This window comes from Ornithorhynchus anatinus, chromosome 13, assembly GCF_004115215.2.
Source record: "Ornithorhynchus anatinus isolate Pmale09 chromosome 13, mOrnAna1.pri.v4, whole genome shotgun sequence".
Classification (NCBI taxonomy): domain Eukaryota; kingdom Metazoa; phylum Chordata; class Mammalia; order Monotremata; family Ornithorhynchidae; genus Ornithorhynchus; species Ornithorhynchus anatinus.
Genome location: NC_041740.1, coordinates 39,264,851 through 39,288,408, shown reverse-complemented (window position 1 = coordinate 39,288,408; position 23,558 = coordinate 39,264,851). Strand labels below are relative to the sequence as shown.

General features: G+C 68.3%; 3 protein-coding genes across 3 annotated transcripts; 2 read left to right on the top strand and 1 right to left on the bottom strand.

Annotated features, from left to right (window-relative positions):
* Positions 1-88: 88 nt before the first annotated feature.
* TSSK4 (testis specific serine kinase 4) lies at positions 89-1,823 on the bottom strand. The gene is made up of 4 exons (XM_029077617.2): positions 1,370-1,823; positions 1,048-1,262; positions 482-845; positions 89-372 (listed from the first exon to the last, which is right to left on the bottom strand). Exons 1-4 carry the CDS (start codon positions 1,589-1,591, stop codon positions 169-171), a joined length of 1,005 nt encoding a protein of 334 aa, XP_028933450.1. The 5' UTR covers positions 1,592-1,823; the 3' UTR covers positions 89-168.
* Positions 1,824-4,686: 2,863 nt separating this feature from the next.
* On the top strand, positions 4,687-12,461 carry TM9SF1 (transmembrane 9 superfamily member 1). Its single transcript, XM_029078369.2, has 6 exons — positions 4,687-4,862; positions 6,214-6,582; positions 9,032-9,680; positions 10,273-10,458; positions 10,560-10,833; positions 12,030-12,461. The coding sequence occupies exons 2-6, from the start codon at positions 6,235-6,237 to the stop codon at positions 12,421-12,423; spliced, it is 1,851 nt and encodes a 616-aa protein (XP_028934202.1). The 5' UTR covers positions 4,687-4,862; positions 6,214-6,234; the 3' UTR covers positions 12,424-12,461.
* A 2,103-nt stretch (positions 12,462-14,564) lies between these two features.
* Positions 14,565-23,557, top strand: IPO4 (importin 4). The gene is made up of 30 exons (XM_029078187.1): positions 14,565-14,651; positions 15,969-16,055; positions 16,140-16,219; positions 16,312-16,353; positions 16,582-16,711; positions 16,819-16,998; positions 17,113-17,178; positions 17,434-17,535; positions 17,639-17,722; positions 17,911-18,087; positions 18,166-18,219; positions 18,306-18,415; positions 18,497-18,605; positions 18,722-18,851; positions 18,955-19,068; positions 20,122-20,235; positions 20,383-20,503; positions 20,638-20,749; positions 20,862-20,971; positions 21,054-21,131; positions 21,241-21,298; positions 21,403-21,508; positions 21,595-21,788; positions 21,877-21,924; positions 22,032-22,157; positions 22,252-22,460; positions 22,569-22,701; positions 22,778-22,882; positions 22,978-23,047; positions 23,261-23,557. The coding sequence occupies exons 1-30, from the start codon at positions 14,583-14,585 to the stop codon at positions 23,389-23,391; spliced, it is 3,249 nt and encodes a 1,082-aa protein (XP_028934020.1). The 5' UTR covers positions 14,565-14,582; the 3' UTR covers positions 23,392-23,557.
* Position 23,558: the final 1 nt, after the last annotated feature.

Below are 23,558 nucleotides of genomic sequence, written 5' to 3'. Positions count from 1 at the left end.
GTGGGGGACGACCCCGTCTCAAAGGGCCGGGAAGGCGGGCCGGGGACCCCGGAGCCGGCCCCGGGGCGGCCGCCCGGGCCGCCGCGACTCAATGGAATCAGTTTTATTTCTGGTAGAAAAGACCCGGTGGGTCGGTGCCCCCGGGCCTGCCCCCCCCCACCCCGCCCCTCAGCTGCCGCTTCTGGGGTTCCCGCCGGGGGGGGAGGCTTCCTTGCGGTCGGGGTGGGTGGGGTGGGGCAGGCAGAGGGTCTCCAGCACGCGGATCTCGTGGTTGGGCCGCTCGGCCTGGAACTTGAGCACCCAGGGGTTCTTGAGGATGTCCAGGATGTTGATGCGCTTGGAGGCCTGGCGGAGGAGCTGGCGGATCAGGTCCTGGGGCGGGCGAGAGGCCGCGGCTCAGGGGGCCGCCCGGGGGGCGCGGGCCGGGGGGACTCGGGGGGGCCCCGGGGTCTCCCGGCCCGGCCCCCCGCGGGCGAGGCACCTTGCAGTCGGACGAGACGTGGGCGTGGGACGGGAAGACGACCTCCTTCTGGGTCTCGCGCAGCAGCCGCTTGAGGTTGGTGTCGTCGAAGGGCAGGTGGGCGACCACCAGCGTGTAGAGGATGACGCCCATGCTCCAGATGTCGGACAGGAAGGGGTTGTAGGGGAGCCCCAGCAGGATCTCGGGGCAGGCGTAGGCGAAGCTGCCGCAGTAGGTCTGGCTGAGGTGCCCGAAGCAGCTCATGAGGCGGTAGGAGGGGCTGCGCACCGGCTGGTTGGCCGGGATCACCATCTTGGCGAAGCCGAAGTCCGAGATCTTGACGTTCTCTCGCTTGTCGAGCAGCAGGTTCTCCAGCTTCAGGTCCCTGGGGGGCGGCGGGGTGAGGCGGGGAGGGGCGGGTCCCCCTGGGCGCTCGGACCCCCGGGGAGGGGACTCGGGCGCGGGGACGGGGACGGGACGTCCGGGGCCCGGAGAGGGGAGGAGGCGCCCCCCGCCCGGCCCCGGGCCCGGCCCGGGCGTCGGCGGGTGGGGGGCCGGATCCCCGTCGGCCCCGCCGCCCCCCTCACCGGTGCACGATGCCCTTGCTGTGCAGGTAGGCGATGCCCAGGGCCAGCTGGGAGAACCACTTGCCGGCCAGAGGCTCGGAGCAGGCCCCGCTGCGCTGGATCCACTCGAGCACGTCGCCGCCCGGCGCCAGCTCCAGGATGATGTAGACGCGCGACGTGGTCTCGATGGCCTGGTAGAAGTTGATGAGGTACTTGTGGCGTAGGACTTTGACCACCTGGACCGAGACGGGGAGCGGAGGGGGGGCGGGGGGCGTCAGGCGGGGCCGGCCCGTCCCCCCCCCCCCCGTCCCCGTCCCCTCCCGCCGCCCGCCGGCCGGACCACCTGGATCTCCCGGGGCAGGAATTTGGTGAGGTAGTCCTCGGACGCCTTCTTCTTGTTGATGATCTTGATGGCCACGGTGATCTTCTGCTTGGTGTAGAAGGCCTCGTAGACCGTGCCGTAGGAGCCGTGACCTATGACCTTGCCGATCTCGTAGCCGTACTCGTCCAGGACCGAGCGGTAGGGGGGGGCCCCGGCCGCTTCGCCCGTGTCCCCCTGCCCCATGGCGTGGGACGGGCGGGGGGCGGACGACGCCGGCGCCCCCCGGCCCTGGGCAGAGGCTACCGCCCGGGGGCCCCGGGGGCTGCGGGCCCGAAGGTGGGTGGACCCCAAAATGCTTGCTCGTGGGGGACCCCGGCTAGGGGTGCCGGGGAGGGGCCTCTCTCGTCTCCAGGCCCCGTTGTCGCTTCCGTCCTCCGGTCACCGGAACCCTCCCGGCCTCCCGGGTTCCGTCGGCTTCACAATCCTCCCCGGCGCCCCGGGCTCCTCATTGGTCGCTGAGTTAGGGGGTCAGAGGTCAGCCGGGAGCCGGGGAGCCCCGTGCACGGGGGGAGGTCGCCCCGACCCACACCGTCCCCCGGGCCCGCCGCCTCACCTCCCCCGTCGGAGGCGATGGGGCCGACGGGAGGCAGGGCTGGAGCTTCCACTTCCCTGTCTTCCGTCACTCGCTGATGTGTATTAATGATGATAATGACGACGGTATTTGCTAAGCGCTTACTCTGTGCCCAGCACCGTTCTAAGTGCCGACGTAGTTATCAGGTCGTCCCACCCGGGGCTCCCAGTCTTCGTCCCCATTCTACAGATGAGGGAACCGAGGCGCAGAGAAGTGAAGCGACTCGCTCAAAGTCACACAGCTGTCAAGGGGCGGAGCGGGGATTAGAACCCACGGCCTCGGACTCCCGAGCCCGCGCTCTTTCCACGGAGCCGCGCTGCCTCTCTCATGGAGTCTGGGAGGGACTTTGTCCAACCCGAGTATCTCGTATCTGTGCTGCAGTTCGTACAGAGCCCAGGCACATAGTAAGCGCTTAATAAATACCACAGGGATTATTACGGGGAGCAAAGGAACTTCCCAGCCCTCGCTGTCCCTCCGTCCTGGACCGCCTGCCCCTCTGTTCCTGCGATGGGGGCTAACTTTATCTCTCCCGAACGTCTAGTATAGCGCTCTGTAATAATAGCAATAATATTTAGGATGCAGGTAGTTGTTAAGCACTGACTATATGCCAAGCGCTGTTCTGAACGCTGGGGTAGATGTAAATTAATCCGGTTGGACACCGTCCCTGTCCCGCACGGGGCCCACGGGTCTTTAACCCCATTTTACAGACGAGGGAACTGAGAGAAGGGAAGCGACTTGCCGGAGGTCACACAGCAGACGAGTGGCGGAGCCGGGATTAGAACCCGGATCCTTGTGCCTCTCGGGCCCGGGCTCTATCCGCTAGGCCATCCTGCTTTCCCACCAAGTGCTCAATCGATGCCGTGGACTGATTGATTGATTGGTTTCAGGGGGAGACGCTCATCGCCACTTTGGATCTTTGATCGTGTACTCCCACCTTGGGCCGCGCAGGGTATGAGGCAGTGGGGAGAGTATAGAACCACGTCATCATAATTTAATAATTATGGTATTTTTAAGCGCTTACTATGTGCCAGGCATTGTACTAAGCGCTGGGGGAGATACAAGCAAATCAGATTGGATACAATCCCGGTCCTCTAGGAGCTTAGAGTTAAAGGCCAGCTGGAGTGCGTTGTGACAGGAATGCGTCTGTTGTTATACTGTACTTTCCCAAGTGTTTAGTACAGTGCTTTGCACACAGTAAGCGCTCAATAAATACGATCGAATGGATGAACAGTAAGCGCTCAATAAATGCGATCGAATGGATGAACGAACCAAAGGCCTTCCTGTCCTGGCCAACGGCCGGTCTCCTGTCCTAACTCCTGGCATGTTTTATTTTTTATTTTCTAATGGTATTTAAGCGTTTACTCTGTGCCAGGCACTGTACTAAGCGCCGGGACAGATACAAGGTGACCGAGTCGGATACAGTCCCTGTCCCGCAGAGGGCTCCCGGTCTCGATCCCCATTTTACGGACGAGGGGACTGAGGGCCAGAGGAAGTCAAGCGGAAGGTCACCCGGCAGCCAGGTGGCAGAGGGAGGATTAGAACCCGGGTCCTCCTGAGTACCAGGCTCGTGTGCTTTCCACAAGACCCCACAGAGGAAGCCTTCAGCTTGGACGTGGGCCGTTCTTCCCCAGTGACTGAGGGTGGGGGGGTCTGTCTCCCCGCTTCTAGACTGGGAGTCCCTGGTTGGGTAGGGCTTGTCTCTATCTGTTGCTGAATTGTCCTGTCCAAGCGTTTAGTACAGTGCTCCGCACTCCTTTTCGGTGTAGCTCGGAGGAAAGAGCCCGGGCTTAGGAGCCAGAGGTCATGGGTTCCAATCCCGGCCCCGCCACCTGTCAGCTGTGTGACTTTGGGCAAGTCACTTGACTTCTCGGTGCCTCAGTGACCTCGTCTGTAAAATGGGGATGAAGACTGTGAGCCTCACGTGGGACAACCTGATCACCCTCTATCTACCCCGGCGCTTAGAACAGCGCTCGGCACATAGAAAGCGCTTAACAAATACCGACATTATTGTCATTATTAATAGTAAGTGCTCAATAAATATGACTGAATAGGGGTTGTCTCTATTTGTTGCTGAATTGTACATTCCAAGCGCCTAGTACAGTGTGCACACACTAAGCGCTCAATAAATCAATTGAATGAATAGAAGTTGTCTCTTGCTGAATCGTACATTCCAAGCGCTTAGTACAGTGTTGTGCACACAGTAAGCGCTCAATAAATACGATTGAATGAATAGAAGTTGTCTCTATCTGTTGTTGAATTGTACATTCCAAGCGCTCAGTACAGTGTTGTGCACACAGTAAGCGCTCAAATACGATTTAATGAGTGAATGAATGAATGAAGGGGGAGGGAGTGTGGCTGGCCCTTTAAGAGACGGGAGGGGGGGCGTCAGAGGGCGGGGCCTCGCGCAGGGCGGCCGAGGACCCCTCCCCCTCCCCGTGACGAAGGCGGAAGTGGAGGCCTGAGGCGCCCGGGCTGCCCGCGCCGCCGCCCGAAGGACCCCGCGGCCGGGAAAGCGGCGGGAGCGCGGCGGGGCGGGAGTCGGGGAGGCCGAGGAGGCCGGGGCCGGGCAGGGGGAGGCCGCGCCGAGCGGCAGGCGGCGGGGGCCGCGGGCCGGCGGGGGCCGAGACGGGGCCGGCGGGGGGCCGGGCAGCCCTGGGCCTGGGCCGCTCGGGTCTCTTCGGCTCCGCTCGGGTCTCTTCGGCTCCGCTCGGGTCTCTTCGGCTCCGCTCGAGTCTCTTCGGCTCCGCTCGGCTCCGTTCGGCTCCGCTCGGGTCTGGGCCTAGTCTGGAGTGAGGCGGGCCTGGTCGTAGCCTTGGCCGTGGCCGCCAACCGCCGCCATCGCCAGTCCTGACTCCCTCCCTCCCTCCCACCCGGCGCGGTGAGGTGAGGTGAGGTGGGCGGGGGACGGGACGGGACGGGCCGGGCCGGGCCGGAGGGGGCCTGGGGGAGGGGCAGGAGGGGGAGGGGTCTCGACGCCGCTCCGGGGCGGGGCTTGGGGGCGTCTTATTCATCATCATCATCATCATCATCATCGTATTTGTTAAGCGCCCCCTCTGTGCCAAGCACTGTCCTAAGCGCTGGGGAGGATACAAGGTCATCAGGTGGTCCCCCGTGGGACGCAGGCTTCACCCCCATTTTGCAGATGAGGTCACTGAGGCCCAGAGAAGTCAAGTGACTGGCCCAAGGTCACCCAGCCGACAAGTGGCGGAGGCGGGATTCGAACCCCTGACCTCTGACTCCCAAGCCCGGGCTCCTGCCACTGGGCCACGCTGCTTCACTAACAATAATAATTTTTATTATTATGGCATCTGATACTACGTGGGACCACCTGATGACCCTGCATCTCCCCCAGCGCTTAGAACAGCGCTGTGCACGTGGGAAGCGCTTCACCAATGCCAACATTAGTATTATTACTAATAATCATGATCACGGTGGTGTTTAAGCGCTCACTACGTGCCAGACGCTGTAGTAGGCCCCGGGGTCGAGACGAGTTAATCGGGTCGGGCGCGGCCCCCCGTCGGGCTCCCGGTCTTCATCCCCATTTGACAGATGAGGTCGCTGAGGCCCAAAGAAGTGAAGCGACTTGCCCAAAGTCCCCCAGCTGACAGGTGGGGGGATTCGAACCCACGACCTCTGACTCCCAAGTCCGGGCTCTCGCCACCGAGCCCCGCTGGCTTAGTTTTCATTCATCTTTCCATCATACAGTAAGTGCGAAGAGCTCAGCCCGGTGCTCTGCACACAGCGAGCGCTCAATAGATGCGACCGCATGAATCGAAGGGACGATGGACGGACGTCCTCCGGGTCGAGCCACCGGGCTGCTCTTAACGTCCGTCTCCCCCGCTACACTCTGAGCTCCTTGTCAAAAGGGAATGTCCATTGATCGTTACTATTATTATTATTATCATCACCAGGGAATGTCCGTTGATGGTTATTATTATTATCGTCGTACTCGTTAAGCGCTTCCTCGGTGCCCAGCACCGTCCTAAGCGCCGAGCAGATAGAGGTTAAGGAGGTGGGCCGCGGTCCCTGTCCCCCGCGGGGCTCACGGTCTCCCCGTTTTCCAGCCGAGGCAACCGAGGACCGGGGCGAGGTCGGGCGGCGGAGGCGGGATCGGAACCCCGGTCCCGGCGGCCCCCGGGCCGCCTCCCTCCCCAGCGCCTAGCGAAACGTGGCGCCGAGCGGAAGGGGTGGGGAGATGTTATCGCCGGACTGACGGACGCCCCTCGGCCCGCAGGCCCCCGCAGGCGAGCGGACGATGACCCCGGGCGCCCCGCGCCGCCGGCCCGGCCCCCGGCTCCTGCCCTTGCTGCTGTCCCTGCTGCTGGACCCGGGCCGGGCGCCGGGGGCGGCCGGCGAGACGCGCTACCGGCCCGGCGACCCCGTCGTGCTCTACGTCAACAAGGTGGGCCCCTACCACAACCCCCAGGAGACCTACCACTACTACCAGCTGCCCGTCTGCAGCCCCGACAAGGTCCGCCACAAAAGCCTCAGCCTGGGCGAGGTCCTGGACGGAGACCGCATGGCCGAATCCCTCTACCAGATCCGCTTCCGCGAGAACGCCGAGAAGCGCACCCTCTGCCACCTGCAGCTCACCCCCGCCCAGGTGGGTCCCGCCCCGCCGGACCCCCGCCCCTCCGCCCTCCCTCCCCCCCGCCTCCCGGCTCCCCCCCCGCCCTCGCCTCTCCCGCCTTAAGCGGCGTGGCTCGGTGGCGAGAGGCCGTGGGGCCTAATCCCGGCTCCGGGATTAGCCGGGTGACTTCGGACCGGCGGCCTCACCTCTCGGGGCCTCGGTTGCCTCCCCTGCGGGGTGAGGAGAGAGAGACCGGGAGCCCCGAGGTCACGGGTTCTCATCCCGGCTCTGCTGCCGGTCGGCTGTGTGACCCGGGGCAAGTCACTTAACCTCTCTGTGCCTCGGTGACCCCTTCCGTCAGATGGGGATTAAAACCGGGAGCCCCACGGGGGACAACCCGATCGCCTTGTATCCCCCAGCGCTTAGAACAGTGCTTTGCACCGAGTAAGCGCGGAACAAATACCACAGTTTATAACCCGATGACCCCCGTATCTACCCCGGCGCTTAGAACGGTGCTCTGCACATAGTGAGCGCTGTACCCACGTTATCATTATTAGTAGCGGGCTCCTCGTCGGCAGGCCCGCGTCTTGCCGACCCTGTCGCCTCGGGCAGTCGGTCGATGGTATTTGCCGAGCGCTCACCGGCGCTTACTGTGCGCAGAACACTGTACTGAGTGTTTGGGGAGAGTAAGACTCTAAACTCTGAGCTCCCTCTCGACCGTAAGCTCACCGTGGGCAGGGAATGCGTCTGTTGTTCTGTCGTACTCTCCCAAGCGCTTAGGACAGTGCTCTGCACACGGTAAGTGCTGGATAAATCCTACTGATTGATTTACGATACAACGGAATTAGCAGACACGTTCCCCGCCCCTACCGACCGTACGGTCTAGAGGGACCGTATCATTGCGTTTTCCCCAAGGTTCAGCGCAGTGCTCTGCACACAGAAAGCACGCGGTGGATACCACCGATCGGTTGTAGTCGTCTGGACTGTAAGCTCACCGTGGGCGGGGGAAACGCGTCCGTTACATGGCGCTACCGTTCTCTCCCAAGAGCTTAGTTCTCTTCCGTTAAACGCGACCGACCGACCGATAGCGTCGGCCGGCGAGGCGTTGGCTAAGCGCCCTGGCCGCGCGCTAGACCTCGCGCCGGGGCAGGCGCGGGATGATCCGATGACGGAGGGCCTCCGCCCCACGCGGGGCTCGCAGACCGGGGGGCGGGAGAACGGGGATCCACCCCGTCCCCCCTTTCCAGATGAGGAAATGGGGTGCCGAGCAGCTAAGGGACTCGACCACAGTCACCCCGCGAGCGAGTGGCGGAGCCAGGATCAGACCCGGGGTCCGCACGTCTCCTCCGACTCCGATCGGTGGTCTCTAGCGAGCGCTTAGGGTGCGCGGAGCGCCGGCCCCAACGCTCGGGAGAGGACGGTGCAACAGAGATGGATGGTGCCCCGAGACGATCCCTCCTCCTCCCCGCCCCGCCTCACCCCGAGCTTTTCCTCGCCGGCCCCGAGAGCGCGAGGTCGGGAGCGGCCGCGGTGGGGCGGGCCAACGGGAGGGTGCCGGCCCCATCCGCCGAGGGGCCGGAGCGGGGCCGGTCCTGGCCGCGATCCGGGGGGTGGGAAGTGCCGGGGGGTGTGGGGAGGCGGCCCCCACAGCGGCGGGGAACTCAAGGGGGGTGGTCCACGCTCTCCTCAAGAACCTCCAGTGGTTGCCCATCCACAAAGAGAAACGCGTCACCGTCGGCTCGCCCACGTGCCGCCTCCGGCCCGGAACGCCCTCCCTCCTCCTATCCCACCGACGCCGTCTCTTCCCCCCCCCCTCCTTCGAAGCCTTACTTCGAAGCCCATCTCCTCCGGGAGGCCTTCCCCGACTGCGCCTTCCTCTCCGCTTCTCCCACTCCTGACTCGCTCCCTTTGTTCTTCCTCCCTCCCAGCCCCACAGCTCTTCTGGCCGAATCCGTCATTTACTTATATCAACGCCCGTCTCCCCCTCCGTTCATTCAGCGGGGTCTGTCGAGCGCTCACCGCGTGCGGAGCACTGGAGTAAGGGCTCGGGAAAGGACAGCAGAACAACCCACGGACCCGTTGCTGCCCACGGCGAGCTCACGGTCCAGAGGGGGAGACAGACATTAACAGAGATAAATTACAGGTGTTAGACGTATGTGCCGTCGGGAGGGGAGGGAGGACGACCGTCAGAGCGGCGCAGGATGACTCCGTATCTACCCCAGCGCTTAGAACAGTGCTCTGCACATAGTGAGCGCTTTGCAGATACCCACATTGTTATTAATAACGGGCTCCTCGTCGGCCCGGGAGGGAGGGGAGGCCTAGGGAAGGCTTCCTGGAGGAGACGGGCCCCCGATGAGGGCCTCGAAGGAGGGGAGAGCGGCCCTCGGCCTGACCGGAAGCCCGTTCGGGGCGGGGGACGCGTCCGCTGAACGGCGATACCGTCCTCTCCCGACGCGCCCCGTTAAATCGGTCCGGCTCGCAGGTGGAGCGGCTGCGGCGGGCGGTGGAGGAGCTGTACTACTTCGAGTTCGTGGTGGACGACCTGCCGGTGCGTGGCTTCGTGGGCTACATGGAGGAGAGCGGCTTCCTGCCCCACAGCCACAAGCTGGGACTGTGGACCCACCTGGATTTCCACCTGGGCTTCCACGGCGACCGCATCGTCTCGGCCAACGTGTCGGTGCGCGACGTGAAGCCCCACAGCCTGGACGGCGGGCGGCGGGCCGAGGAGCCCCTGCGCCTCACCCACACCTACAGCGTGCGCTGGGCCGAGGGCGGGCCCGAGCGCCGGGGGGACCGGCGGGGCGGGGGCGGCGGGGCCGGCGACGGCTTCTTCTTCCCGCGCACGCTGGAGATCCACTGGCTGTCCGTCATCAACTCCATGGTGCTGGTCTTCCTGCTGGTCGGCTTCGTGGCCGTCATCCTCATGCGCGTCCTGCGCAACGACCTGGCCCGCTACAACCTGGACGAGGAGACGGCGGCGGCCGGGGGCGGGGGAGGCGCGGCCGACGACTTCGACCAGGGCGACAACGGCTGGAAGATCATCCACACCGACGTCTTCCGCTTCCCGCCCTACCGCGGCCTGCTCTGCGCCGTGCTGGGCGTCGGGGCCCAGTTCCTGGCGCTCGGCACCGGTGAGGGGGCCGGGGGCGGCGGGGCCGGGGCCCACCCTGGCCTCCCCGAAGGGGGAGAGGGCGAAGGGGCGGGGATCTTCCAGTAAGCTGCCCCGGGGGGAGGATGGATCGCCCCGTGGAGGCACCGGGGGCCCAGGGAGGGGCCCGGAGTCGCCCCTCACCCCCGGGGATGATCGTCGTCGTAATCGCCGCGGTCTCGGTTGAGCGCTCACCGCTCACAGGCCTCATCCCCATTCTGCGGTGGAGGGACCCGAGCCCAGAGAAGCCGAGCGACTCGCCCGAGGCCCCACGGGAGCCGGGATTAGAACCGGGCTCCGTCCCCGCTCGACCGCGCCGCAGAGCGCGTAGAGGCCGATCGCTGCAATCTATCGGACCCCCCCCCCCGCCCCCCCCGCCCCGGCCGATCCCCGATCCGAAATCCGATCCCCGTCGAGGTCCGTCTCCCCCCGCCCCAGACCGTCAGCGCGTCGTGGGCGGGGGAGGCGGCCGTCGGACGCCGTGGCCTCCCGAGCGGGTAGCCCGGCGCCCCGCCCGCCGTAAGCGCCCGGCGAGTGCGCCCGATGGACCGAGCGGCCTCCGCGCGTCTCCCCAGGCATCATCGTCATGGCGCTGCTGGGCCTGTTCAACGTGCATCGCCACGGGGCCATCAACTCGGCGGCCATCCTGCTGTACGCGCTGACCTGCTGCGTCTCCGGCTACGTGTCCAGCCACTTCTACCGGCAGATCGGGGGCGAGCGCTGGGTCTGGAACGTCGTCCTCACCACCAGCCTGTTCTCCGGTGAGGGGCCGGGGGCGGCCGGGGGCGGCCGGGGCGCAGCGGGGCGGCCCCCCGGCCGCCCCGCGACGGACGGTCCTTCTCCCCCTCCCCCCCGCCACCAGTGCCTTTCTTCCTGACGTGGAGCGTGGTCAACTCGGTGCACTGGGCCAACGGGTCGACCCAGGCCCTGCCGGCCACCACCGTGGTGCTGCTGCTGACCGTGTGGCTGCTGGTGGGCTTCCCCCTCACCGTCATCGGCGGCATCTTCGGCAAGAACAACGCCGGCCCCTTCGACGCCCCGTGCCGCACCAAGAACGTCGCCCGCGAGATCCCGCCCCAGCCCTGGTACAAGTCCACCCTGGTGCACATGACCATCGGAGGCTTCCTGCCCTTCAGGTAACCCCCGTGGGCGCGCGGCCCGCCGTCCCCTCGCCCCCGCGGCCGCTCGTCCCGTCGCCGGAGAGGCGGCTCCCCGGCCCGGCGCCGCCACTTGCCGGCCCGGCGGCCCCGGGGCCCGGTCGCTTCGCCTCTCCGGGCCTCGGTTCCCCCATCCGGAAGACGGGGGTGAAGACCGTGAGCCCCACGCGGGACGGGGACCGTGCCCGCCCCGATTCTCTTCTGTCTACCCCGGCGTCTAGAACAGCGCCTGGCTCCGAGTAAGCGCTTCACAGAGACCGCCGTTGTTAGTATTGGCTGAGCGCTCACTGCAGGCACGGCAGACAGGTGCTCCCTTACCATCAATAAGTGCTCGGTAATAACGATGACGATATCGACGGGGTTAAACGCTCACCCCGTGCCACGCGCTGTTCTAAGCGCTGGGTTTAGATAACGAGGCCGTCGGGTCGTCCCGCGTGGGGCTCACGAGCTTCATCCCCATTTTCCAGATGAGGTCACTGAGGCACAGAGAAGTCAAGTCACGTGCCCCCAATCACACAGCCGGTAAGTGGCGGAGCCGGGATTAGAACCCGCGACCTCTGACTCCCGAGCCCGGGCTCTGGCCACCGAGCCACGCGTCAGAAGGACGTGGGTTCGTATCCCGACCCCACCGCACGTCTGCCGTGCGACCTCGCGCAAATCACGTCACTTCTCCGGGCCTCAGTTCCCTCCTCTGTCAAACGGGGTTCGAATCTGCGAGCCCCACGGGGGACGGGGACCGTGTCCGACCCGATTAGCTGGTTCCCCACCCCGGCGCCGAATACGGGGCCGGGCCCATCGTGAGCGCCTAACGGATACCGTAAAAAAGGAGAGAGATCGGGAGAGGGAGGGATGGAGATGTGGGGAAAGCGGCAGAGAGAGGGGGACCACCCTGCCCCGCGGGGAGCTTAGAACAGTGCCAGGCACGTAGTAAGCGCCTGACAGATACCGTAAAAGAGAGAGATCGGGAGAGGGAGGGATGGAGGCGTGGGGAAAGCGGGAGAGGCGGGGAGAGCCCTCCGTCCCGCGGGGAGCTTAGAACAGCGCCGGGCACGTAGCGCGCACCGCCTACCGGATCCCGCGAAAGGGGACAGGGAGGGATGGAGGCGCGGCGGAGGCGGGGAGAGCCCCCCGCGGGCGCGGGTCAGGGAGGAACGTAGCGCGTGTCCCCCCGGCAGCGCCATCTCGGTGGAGCTGTACTACATCTTCGCCACGGTGTGGGGCCGGGAGCAGTACACCCTCTACGGCATCCTGTTCTTCGTCTTCGCCATCCTGCTGAGCGTGGGCGCCTGCATCTCCGTCTCCCTGACCTACTTCCAGCTGTCGGGCGAAGACTACCGCTGGTGGTGGCGCTCCGTGCTGAGCACCGGCTCCACCGGCCTCTTCATCTTCCTCTACTCCGTCTTCTACTACGCCCGCCGCTCCAACATGTCCGGCCCCGTCCAGACCGTCGAGTTCTTCGGCTACTCCTTCCTCACCGGCTACGTCTTCTTCCTCATGCTGGGCACCATCTCCTTCTTCTCCTCCCTCAAGTTCATCCGCTACATCTACGTCAACCTCAAGATGGACTGAGCCCCGGGCCGGGCCCCCGCGGGGAGGGGAGGTGGGGTGGTGGGGGGTGGGGGGCGCGCGCCTCCGTGTGGAGCGGGGAGAGGCGCGTCCGTGCGCGTCTCCACGTGGGGCGGGGAAGCGCGGGGCTGTGTGCGTCTGTCTGTCTGTGTTATCCGCCTGGGACGGGGAGAGGTAGGTGTGCGGACCCGTGGAGGGCAGGGAGAGGTGTGTTGGGGCGCGGTGTGTCCCTCGGGGGGCAGGGAGAGGGGTGTTTGTGAAGCGGGGCGCGTTTGTGTACCCACGTAGGGTGTGGACGTGTGTGTGAGTGGATGTGTGTGTGTGTGTGTGTGTGTTGGGGGGGACCTTTCCCTCTACATCTTCCCCCCTCCCTCTTTCCTCTTTCCCCTTCCCTCTTTCCCCTTCCGTGATTCCTCCACAGCAGCTAGTCCCGTCCCCTTCCCATCCTTCCCGTCCCCTTCCCGTCTCCTTCCCGTCTCCTTCCCGTCTCCTTTCCGTCTCCTTTCCATCTCCTTCCCGTCCCCTTCCCGTCCCCTTCCCGTCCCCTTCCCATCCCTTTCTCGCCCCTCCTGCCTCCGCCTCCCCCCTCCCCGGTTCCCCCCCATCCCGAGCCCTGCTTCCTAACGAGGTCCTCGACCCGCCCCTACCCGGCCTCCCCACCCCAGACCACCCCCCCGGGGCCCCGGAGGTCTATAAATATCTATAAATATCTATATATAAGGAGTATATATATTAGGATTTTTTAATTTGCCTTTGGTTCGGTTCCGATGGTTTTCTTTTTATGAACACCACAATAAAGTTTATTAAGAAAGCGGCTCACCTCCGCGGCGGGGTGGGGACCAGGTGGGGTGAGGAAAGCGGCGCGGCCTAGGGGGAGGGCCCGGGTCTGGGAGTCGGGGTCACGGGTTCTAATCCCCGCTCCGCCACATCTCTGCCGTGGGAGCTTCGGGCGGGTCCCTTCACTTCTCCGGGTCTCAGTTCCCTCATCTGACAAAGGGGGGTTGTGCCTGCGGGCCGGCGCTTAGTACGGGGCCTGGTACATAGTAAACGCTCAACAAATACCCCAATTATTATTATTCCCTCATAACGTAAAACGGGGGTGGAGACGGATCCGATTTCCCCGGGACCTTTCCCGGCGCTCGGTACGGTGCCTGGCACGTAGTAAATGCTTAACGAATACCGATTGTTATTATTTAGAGAGAGAAGCGGCGTGGCTCAGTGGAAAGAGCCCGGGCTTGGGAGTCAGAGGTCGCGGGTTCCGATCCCGGCTCCGCCACTTGTCTGCTGGGTGACCTTGGGCAAGTCGCTTCACTTCTCTGTGCCTCAGTTACCCCATCTGTAAAAAAAAATGGGGATTGAAAAATGTGAGCCCCACGTGGGACAACCCGATGACCCTGTGTCTCCCCCAGCGCTTTGGACAGTGCTCGGCACGTAGTAAGCACTTTACAAGTACCATAATTACTATTATTATTCCCTCATGTAAAATGGGGACGGAGACTGTGAGGTCCCCATGGGGCAGCCACCGTGTTCAATCCGATGGCCCGGGAAATCATTCCCCAGCGCTTAGTACAAGGTCTGGCACCTAGTAAATACTGAAAAAAGTCCGTTATTTTTATTATTATTCTTCCCTCATATGTAAAGTAGGGATGGGGACTGTGAGCTCCCCCAAGGGACGGCCGCTGCGTCCCATCCGCTTGCCCGGGATCTTCCCCGGCGCTCAGTACAGTCCCCGGCACCTGGGAAGCGTTTAAGAAGCCCCGGCACTTTGATGACTAGTTATCCCCTGGGGGCTTGTTCCGCCCGCCCTGCCCTGCCCTGCCCTGCCCTGCCCTGCCCTGCGGGGCCAGCAGGGGGCGCGCGGCCCGAAGTGAGGGGGACCGGAAGTGCGGGTCTCCCGGGGGCGGGACCGGAAGTCGGTTGGGGCCGGAAGCGCGGGTCTCCCGGGAGACGGGGGGCGGGACCGGAAGGCGGTGGTGGCCGGAAGCGCGCGCGTCTCCCCGGGAGACGGGGCCGGAAGTTGGTGGAGGCCGGAAGCGCGCGCGTCTCCCCGGGAGACGGGGGCGGGGCGGACGCCGTTTCCGCAGGAAGCTTGGGTCGGCCCGCGCCCCTCCCCCTCCCTCCCCCCCTGCGCCCCACGTGCCGCCGCCGCCGCCGCCGCCGCCATGGAGCCCTCCGGGCTGGAGCCCATCCTGCGGGACCTGCTGCTGCCCGACACGCAGCGCATCCGACAGGTCACCGGGGGAGGGGGGGGACGGACGGACACCGCCTCTGCCCCGCTCATTCATTCATTCACCCTGTCATTCATTCATTCATTGATTGATTCACCCAGCCCTGGACCCCGCGCCTGGGAGAGGCCACCGCTGCGACACCCGGCCCCGCTCCCCGCCCGCCCCAAGAACAAGAACTACATTGTAGCATTTGTTAAGCCCTTACTCTGGGCCGAGCACTGTTCTAAGCGCTGGGGTGGATGCAAGGTCATCGGGTGGTCCCGCGTGGAGCTCACAGGCCGCACCCCCATTTGGCAGATGAGGTCACTGAGGCCCAGAGCAGCGAAGCGACTCTCTCCCAAAGTCACCCGGTTGCTAAGCGGCGGGATTCGAACCCACGACCTCTGACTCCCCAGCCCGGCCTCTTGCCCCCCGAGCCACGCCGCTCCTCGCGGCGTAATAATAACGGCTGTAATTCTCGTGTGAGAATAACTGTGAGGCTCATTGAGCGCTGACTAGGTGCCAGGCACCGTTGTAGGTCCTGGGATAGAGACGAGGTCATCAGGTTGGACCCAGTCCCTGCCCCCCGTGGGGCTCGCGGTCTTAATCCCCATTTCCCAGGTGAGGGAACTGAGGCCCAGAGAGTTCGGTGGTTTGCCCAAGGTCACCCAGCTGACAAGGGGTGGAGTTGGGATTAGAACCCACGACCTCTGACTCCCAGGCCCCGGGCTTTACCCGCTAGGCCCGGCTGACAGTCGAGACGGGGGAGAAAGGCAGGAAGAGGAACTGATAAATGACAGCTGGGGACGTAAACGCTGTGCAGCTCCGGGGGGGGGGGGATTAAAGGGAGGAAGTCAGGGGGACGCGGAAGGGAGCGGGAGAAGAGGAAAGGAGGGCGCAGTCAGGGAGGGCCTCTTGGAGGAGGTGGAGCTTCAGCAAGGCTTCCAAGAGGGCGGGGAGAGTCGCCGCCTCCTCACTCTAATAATGATGATCATGTCGGTATTTGTTAAGCGCCTACTACGTGCCGAGCGCTGTTCTAAGCGCCGGGGGAGACACGGGGGAATCAGGTTGTCCCAAGAGGGGTTCACAGTCTTCATCCCCATTTTACAAGACGAGGTCACTGAGGCACAGAGAAGTGACTTGCCCCCAGTCACACAGCTGACGAGTGGCGGAGCCGGGATTCGAACCCGTGACCTAGCCCAGCGGCTTCCCGCGGGCAGGGAGCGCATCCGTTTAGCGTCATACTGTCCTCTCCCAAGTGCTCAGTCCCGTGCTCCGCACCCAGTAAGCGCTCGATAAGTAACAACCGGATGGAATGGATTTGGCCGTGTCCCTCCCCAGGCCACAGAGCGGCTCCGCCTCGCCCTCCGCGACCCCGCCGCCCTGCCCGCCCTCTGCGAGTTGGTGGTGACGGCGAATGACCCGCAGGTGAGAGACTCCGCCCTGCGCCCTCCTCTCCCCCCTGACCCCTTGGCCCCGGGTGACCTGGGCCGCCCCTCTCCGGCCCCTCAGATCCGTCAGTTGGCCGTGCTGCTGGTGAGGAGGCGGCTGAGCACCCGCTGGAGACGCCTCGGCCCGGACCGGCGGGAGGAGTGAGTGCGGGCCGGCGGGAGGGCGGCCGGGGGCCGGGGCCCGGGGCCCGGGGCCGGCCCTGACCCCCCCCCTCCGGCCTCCCCCCTTCCAGGCTGAAGTCGCTGGCGCTGAGAGCTCTGCAGAAGGAGAACGTGTGAGTCATTCCCTCCCTCGGTCGTGTTTCTTGAGCGCTTCCTCTGTGCGGGGCGCCGAGCCCCCGGGGGAGCGCGACGCAGCAGCCTCGCGGGCGGCTCCGTGCCCACGGTGAGTTTCCCGTGTGCAGAGCGCTGTGCTCGGCGCCCGGGAGGGGACGGGTTTCCCTGCCCGCGAGGAGCCGACCGTCCGGGGGGCGGGGGCCTCCCTGACGGCCCGTTGCCCCCAGACACCCGGTGAGCCTGGGGCTGGCCCAGCTGGCGGCCACCATCCTGAGGCACGAGGGCCCGGAGGCCTGGCCCGGCCTCCTGCAGCTCCTCCGCAACGGCACCCGCAGCCCCCACCCCGCCGAGAAGGAGGTAGGTCCCGCGGGCCGGCCGGGGGCGGGCGGCGGGGACCGCCGGGCCTCGGGACCGCCCGGTGACCGCCTCTCCGCCCCCCTCCCGCTCCCCCCCGCGGCGGGCAGATGGGGCTGATGCTGCTGAGCGTGGTGGTGACGTCGAACCCGGAGCCCTTCCGGGCCCACCATCGGGAGCTGCTGCGTCTGCTGCACCACACGCTGAGCCAGGGGGAGGCCCCGGGCTCGCTCTACTACTCCCTACGCACGCTCACCGCCCTCGTGCCCCACCTGGGACCCGACGACGCGGTGAGCCCGGCCGCCCTCCCCCTCCCTCCGGCCCCCCGAACGGCTCGCCGGGGCGCGGGGAGGCGACGGGGGGCCCCCCGCCCCCGGCGCCCCAACCGTCTCGTGCCCCCTCAGCCTCTCACCAAGAACCTGGTGCCCCGGATCGTCACGGCTCTGGAGGAACTGATCCGCACGGACGAGGTGAGGGGGGCCGGGCGGAGGCGGCGGCGGCCCGGAGAGGGGCCGGGTCCGACCCGATGGGTCCGGATTTATCCCCGCGCTTAGAACGGCGCCCGGCGCGTACTGAGCGCGTGACGGGTACCGTGATCGTTACCGCCGTCGTTACGGCGTAGCAGGGACGGGGCGGGAAGGTCCCGTGCAGCCGGGAGAAGGGGGAGAGGACGGGCCGGGGGTCGGGCGCGGCTGAGGGTCCGGGGCCGCCCGGCCGCCCGCCAGGTGAAGGCCAGCGAGGCGGTGGAGGTGCTGGACGAGCTGCTGGAGTCCGAGCTGCCGGTCGTCGGACCCCACGTGGCCGCCGTGCTCACCTTCTGCATGGAGGTGAGGGGGGCGGCGGGGGGCTGCGGGCAGCCGTCCCGGGGTTGGGGGGGGCCGGGAGGACGAGACCCAGCCCCGTCCCCGTCTCGCACCCGCGATGCGGCAGGTGGCCGGCAACACGGCGCTGGGGGATTCTCTCCGCGGGCGCCTGCTCTGCTGCGTCTCCTCCCTGGTCAAGGTCAAGAGCAAGGTCGGCCCCCTCGCCCCTTCCGGCCCCGGCCTCCGCTCCCCACGGCCCCGGACCCTCCTCGGGGCCGGGAGCGGGCGGGGCATCCCCGGGACGGGGGAGCGGGCTCCGCGCTTGGGGCGGCGGATCCTCCCAGGGGGAGGCCGGGCGGACCCCCCCCCACCCCGGCTCACCCCCTCCCCGGCCCCCAGGCCGTAGTGAAGCAGCGGCTCCTGAGCCCCCTGCTCCACGCCCTGTTCCCCATCATGTCCGCCGAGCCCCCCGCCGGCCGGCTGGACCCCGAGGACCAGGAGGAGGAGGAGGAGGAGGAGGAGGAGCTGCCGGAGGGCGGGATGGACAGCGAGACGCCCAAGCACTTCGCCGTGCAGGTCGGGGGGCGGCCGGGCCCGGGGGAGGCGGCGGGCCGGGGGCGCGGGGGGCCGGGACTGACCCGCCGTGCCCCCCAGGTGGTGGACGTGCTGGCCCTGCACCTGCCCCCCGAGAAACTCTTCCCCAAGCTGGTGAGCGGCCGGGGGGGGGCCGGGCGGGGAGGGAGCGGGCGGCGGGAGGCCGGCGCCGCGGTGACGCCGGGGCCGGCCCCTTGCAGATGCCCCTGCTGGATCAGTCCCTGCGAGGGCCGGATCCCTACCGGCGCAAGGCGGGGCTCATGGTGCTGGCCGTGCTGGCCGAGGGGGCCGGAGACCACATCCGACAGAGGTACCCGGCTCGCGCGGAGGGGCCGCGGGGGGATGGGGGAGCCGGGGGTCTCCCGCTGACCGGCCCCCGGCCCCCCGCCAGGCTGCTGACCCCGCTGCTGCAGGTGGTGTGCCAGAGCCTCGGCGACCCTTCCCAGGTGGTCCGCAACGCCGCCCTCTTCGCCATGGGCCAGTTCTCCGAGAACCTGCAGGTCCGGGGGCGACGGGGGGGGGCGGGAGGCCGGTGGGGCGACCCCCGCGGGCACCCCCCTTCCCACCGGTCCCCGTTCCCCCCCCCCCCCCCGACCCCGCCGGCCTTCCCCCGCAGCCCCACATCAGCAGCTACTGCGGGGAGGTGATGCCGCTCCTCCTGAACTACCTCGAGTCGGTGCCGCCCGGGCACACGCGCCACCTGGCCAAGGCCTGCTACGCCCTGGAGAATTTCGTGGAGAACCTGGGTACCGGGAGGGGCGGGGGCCGGGCGGCGGGGGCCGGGCGGCGGGGCGGCCCGGAGGGTTCCCGGGGCGGGCCGGGCGCTGAGCGGGCGCGTCTCCGGGGCAGGGGCCGAGGTGCAGCCCTACCTGGCGGAGCTGATGGAGCGGATCCTGCAGCCGCTACGGGGACCGGCCGGACCCCGCGTCAAGGAACTGGCCGTCAGCTTGCTCGGGGCCACTGGTGAGGCGGGGCGGGCCGGGGGCCTCGGGGGCAGGGGGTGGGGGGTATCTACCGAGCCCCCGCTAACGGTACGGGATACCCGTGGCGTTCGCCGAGCGCTACGTGCCCGGCGCTGGAGCCGATATTAAAAATAAGGACGGCGGTGGTGGTGCCTGCCGAGCGCTTACTCTGCGTCAGAGCGCCGGGGCAGGTAGAAGCTAATCGGGTCGGACGCCGGCCCGCCTGGGCTCAGGCTTAATCCCCATTTTACGGACGAGGGACTGAGGACCAGAGAAGTGAAGCGACTCGTCCGAGGTCGCGCAGTAGACGGGTGGCAGAGGCGGGATTAGAACCCAGGGCCTTCGGACTCCCAGGCCCGGGCCGTTTCTACCAGGCCACGCTGCTTAGCGTGCGCAGAGCGTCTGGGAGAGTCGGTAGGCGCGTCCTCTGCCTATCACGAGCTGACGGTCTGAGCGGGCCGTTAACGTAAATATTACCGAGAGTAGTAACGACGTTGGTACCTGTTAAGCGCTTACTCCGTGCAGAGCACCGTTCTAAGCGCTGGGGGAGATCCAGGGTCATCGGGTCGTCCCCCGTGGGGCTCCCGGTCTTCATCCCCATTTTCCAGATGAGGGAACTGAGGCCCAGAGAAGTGAAGCGACTAGCGGACGAGTGGCGGAGCCGGGATTCGAACCCACGACCTCCGACTCCCAGGCCCGGGCTCTTCGCACGTGCCTGCTGCGCCATCTCGGGCCGGCCACTCCACCTCTCGGCGCCTCAGCTCCCTCATCTCCAAAATGGGGATTCGATCCTGGTTCTCCCTCCGGCGCAGACCGTGGGCTCAGGGCGGGGCCCGATTCCCAGGCGGGCACCCCGCGGCTCAGTACGGCGCTCGGCACCCGGCGAACCCCCGACGGGTGCCCCGGTGACTACCGTTACGAGCTCGTAAATCACAGCTAGGTCCGGAGGTGGCCCGGGGCCGGACGAAAGGAGCGAGCGCGGGGGCGAGGGCGAGGCAGACGGGAGCGGGAGGAGGGCGGCCGGCCGGCCGACCGCCCCCGCCCGCCCCCACAGCCAGCGCCGCCAAGGCCGCCCTCCTGCCCTATTTCCCCGCCGTCGTGGAGCATCTCCGGGAGTACCTGCTGACCGGGCGCGAGGACCTGCGGGCCCTGCAGATCCAGAGCCTCGGTGGGTGCCCGCGCCCGGCCGGCCGCGCTCCTTCTCGCGCCCCGCTCGGCCCCCGGGCCCCGCCCGACCCCTGAACCCCCCCCCGGGCCGGAGGATCCCGGCCGTCCGCCCTCAGGCCCGCTGACCTCGACCTCCCGCCTCCCGCAGAGACCCTGGGGGTCCTGGCCCGGGTCCTGGCGGAGGCCATGAGACCCCTGGCCGAGGAGTGCTGCCTGCTCGGCCTCCGGCTCTGCGACCGGGTGGACGACCCGGACCTGCGGCGCTGCACGTGAGCCCCCGCCCTCCCCGCTGACCCCTCTGACCCCGGGCTCCGCGGCGGCGGGCGGCGGCCCCGCTCCCCCCCCCCGCCCCCGCCCCGCAGGGGAGGGCCGGGCGTGACGGCGGACGCGTCGGCTCCCCCAGGTACGGCCTGTTCGCCGCCCTGTCGGGGCTGATGGGCGCGGGACTGTCGCCCCACCTGCCCCAGATCACCACCCTCATGCTGCTGTCGCTGCGCTCCACCGAGGGCATCGTGGTGAGGGGCGCGGGCGAGGGCGCGGCCCGGGCGGGAGGGACGGACGGAGGCGGGGAGGGGGGCGGGGAGGGGGGGCGGTCCCCGCGGACCACCCGTGCCCCCGCCCGCCCAGCCCCGGTACGAGGGGAGCGGCACGTTCCTGCTGTTCGAAGACGAGAGCGAGGAGGAGGCGGACGAGGAGCTGATGGAGGACGACGAGGAAGACGATTCTGACGTCTCGGGGTGCGTCGGGGGTCCAGAGGGGGTCCGGGGGTTGGGTCCGTATCCCGGGGCGGGATTGGACGCCCCGACCGTCCGCCGCCAGGTACAGCGTGGAGAACGCTTTCTTCGACGAGAAGGAGGACGCCTGCTCGGCCCTGGGGGAGATCTCGCTCAATGCCAGGTGAGCCCCACCCTCCCCCTCCGCCCCGACGCCCGGGAACCCCCGTCCCCGGAGCCCGGCCCCCAGCCTCCCCCCCCCCCTCTCTCTCTCTCTCTCTCCGTCCCCGTAGCGTGGCCTTCCTCCCCTACATGGACAGTGCCTTCGAGGAGGTGTACAAGCTGCTGGAGGTGACGCGCTCTCCCCCGGGGCGGAGGAGGGAGGGCCTGCCGCGGGGGGAGGGGTCGGGTGCCCGGGTCGGGCCTGACCCCCGCCCCCTCCTCGCCCGCCCCAGTGCCCCCACCTCAACGTGAGGAAGGCGGCTCACGAGACCCTGGGCCAGTTCTGCCGGGCCCTGCACCAGGCGGCCGGGCAGTGCCCGTCGGAGCAGAACGGCGCCGGTGAGGAGGGGGGCGGGCGGGGGTCCGGCGGGGGTCCGGCGGGTACGGGGCGGACAGCCGGGGTGAGCGGCGGCCCCGGCTTCCAGCCCTGCAGGTGGCACTGGGGCGGGCGGTGCCGGCGCTGGTGCAGGCGGTGCAGGGGGAGCGGGAGCGGCTGGTGGTGATGGGCGTGCTGGAGGCCCTCGGCGGCCTGCTCAAGTCCTGCGGGGCCCTGGCGCTCCGGGCCCCGGGACGCCTGGAGGACCTGTGCGCCGCCCTCGGGGCCGTCCTGCACAAGAGGGTGAGTGCCGGGGGCCGGGGGCGGGGGCGCCGGGCCGGGGGGCCGCCGCCGGCCGACCCGCCCCCGACCGCCCGTCCCCCGGCCGCAGACGGCCTGCCAGGACGACGACGACGAAGACGACGACGAGGAGGAGCAGGTGGGGGCCGGGGAGCCGCGGGAGGCCGGGGTGGCGGGGGGGGAATCCCCGTCCGCTCCCGGGGGTCCGGGCTGAGCGCCGGCCCCCCCCGTCCCGCCCCGCCGCAGGCGGAGTACGACGCCATGCTGCTGGAGCACGCCGGGGAGGCCATCCCGGCCCTGGCCGCCGCCGCCGGCGGGGAGACCTTCGCCCCCTTCTTCGCCGGCTTCCTGCCCCTGCTGCTGCGCAAGGCGGTGAGCGACCCGGACCCCGGTTCCGGCTCGGGCCCTCCCGCCCCGGCCCAGCCCGGCCCGGCCCGGCGGGCTGACGGCCTCCCCCTCCCCGCAGAAGCCGAGCTGCTCGGTGGCGGAGAAGTCGTTCGCCGTGGGGACGCTGGCGGAGGCGGTGCAGGGCCTGGGCCCGGCCTCGGCCCAGTTCGTGTCGCGCCTGCTGCCCGCGCTGCTGGAGGCCGCCCGCGAGCCCGACCCCGAGGTCCGCAGCAACGCCGTCTTCGGGCTGGGCGTGCTGGCCGAGCACGGGGGCCCTCCGGCCCAGGCGTATCCTCCCTCCCGCGGGCCGCCGGGGGGCGGGGGGCGGGACGGGGGACGCGGGAGGGGCGGGCGGCCCAACGGTGCCCCTCCGCCCGCCCCTTGACGGCCGCCCAGATGCTTCGGCAAGATCCTGGGCTCCCTGTCGTCCCTCCTGGCGCACGAGCGCCACGGCCGGGTCTTGGACAACATCTGCGGGGCCCTGGCCCGCCTGCTGCTGTCCGGCCTGCCGGGGAAGCCCCCGCACCAGGTGAGGGGGGGACGGCGGAGGGGGATCCCGTGGGCGGCGGGAGACCGGCTCGGCCCTGACCCCCGGGGTCCCCCAGGTGCTGCCCACGCTACTGCGTTCCCTGCCGCTGCGGGAGGACATGGAGGAGTGGAGCACCGTCAGCCGCTGCCTCTGCTTCCTCTACCGGGACCGGCCCCAGCAGGTACCGCCCGGCCCTCCGCGGAGGGGTCGGGGAGAGGAGGGACGCGCCCCCCCCGCGCCCGCCGCTCAGCTCCCCCGCCGTCCCCCCGCCCGCAGGTGGTGGAAACGGCCCCCGAGCTCCTCCGCGTGTGCAGCCTCGTCCTGGGGTCCGACCGGCTCCCCCAAGGTGAGGAGGGGGCGTCGCCCGGGGAGGGAGGGAGGGGGCCGCAGCGCCCGCGGAATGAAACCGCCCCGGGAGAGAAACACCCTTTATAACCGTGAACGAGACAGAAGGTCCACGAGCGGACGGGGGCCGCGGCGGGTCCGGGACGGGGGTCGGGGGGGGGGGGGGGGGGGCGAGGTCGGTGACGGCGGACGCGCTGGCGCTTGCGGCCGACAGACTCCCAGGCTGCCCTGCGGCTGCTGGTGACTCAGTTGGCCCAGCACCACGCCGACCACTTCCAGAGGGCCCTCGGCTCGCTGCCTCCCGAGAAGGCCCGGGACCTCCAGGCCGCGCTCGGACCCGCCTAGGGCCGCCGGGACCCCCCCGCCGGCCCCGCTCGAGACCTCTGGTGCCTTTGGGACCCCCCCGCCCCCGGGGGGCCCCGCCTCCCCGCCCCGGGACGGGGCCCCGTTCCCGCGTCGGACGCTCTAGGAGGGACGGACCTTCCGTCGGAATAAAACTGGCTGGTTTGGGT

Excerpts from the sequence above, each read along its gene's own strand:
- TSSK4 (XM_029077617.2), bottom strand. The coding sequence starts at position 1,591 with ATGGGGCAGGGGGACACGGGCGAAGCGGCCGGGGCCCCCCCCTACCGC. Across the intron at positions 1,263-1,369 it reads TCCTGCCCCGGGAGATCCAG|GTGGTCAAAGTCCTACGCCA; the intron begins GTGGTCCGGCCG and ends GTCTCGGTCCAG. Across the intron at positions 373-481 it reads ACGTCTCGTCCGACTGCAAG|GACCTGATCCGCCAGCTCCT; the intron begins GTGCCTCGCCCG and ends CGCCCGCCCCAG.
- IPO4 (XM_029078187.1), top strand. The coding sequence starts at position 14,583 with ATGGAGCCCTCCGGGCTGGAGCCCATCCTGCGGGACCTGCTGCTGCCC. Across the intron at positions 19,069-20,121 it reads CAGCTTGCTCGGGGCCACTG|CCAGCGCCGCCAAGGCCGCC; the intron begins GTGAGGCGGGGC and ends CCGCCCCCACAG. Across the intron at positions 20,750-20,861 it reads GCTCCACCGAGGGCATCGTG|CCCCGGTACGAGGGGAGCGG; the intron begins GTGAGGGGCGCG and ends CCGCCCGCCCAG.
- TM9SF1 (XM_029078369.2), top strand. The coding sequence starts at position 6,235 with ATGACCCCGGGCGCCCCGCGCCGCCGGCCCGGCCCCCGGCTCCTGCCC. Across the intron at positions 6,583-9,031 it reads TGCAGCTCACCCCCGCCCAG|GTGGAGCGGCTGCGGCGGGC; the intron begins GTGGGTCCCGCC and ends TCCGGCTCGCAG. Across the intron at positions 10,834-12,029 it reads GGAGGCTTCCTGCCCTTCAG|CGCCATCTCGGTGGAGCTGT; the intron begins GTAACCCCCGTG and ends TCCCCCCGGCAG.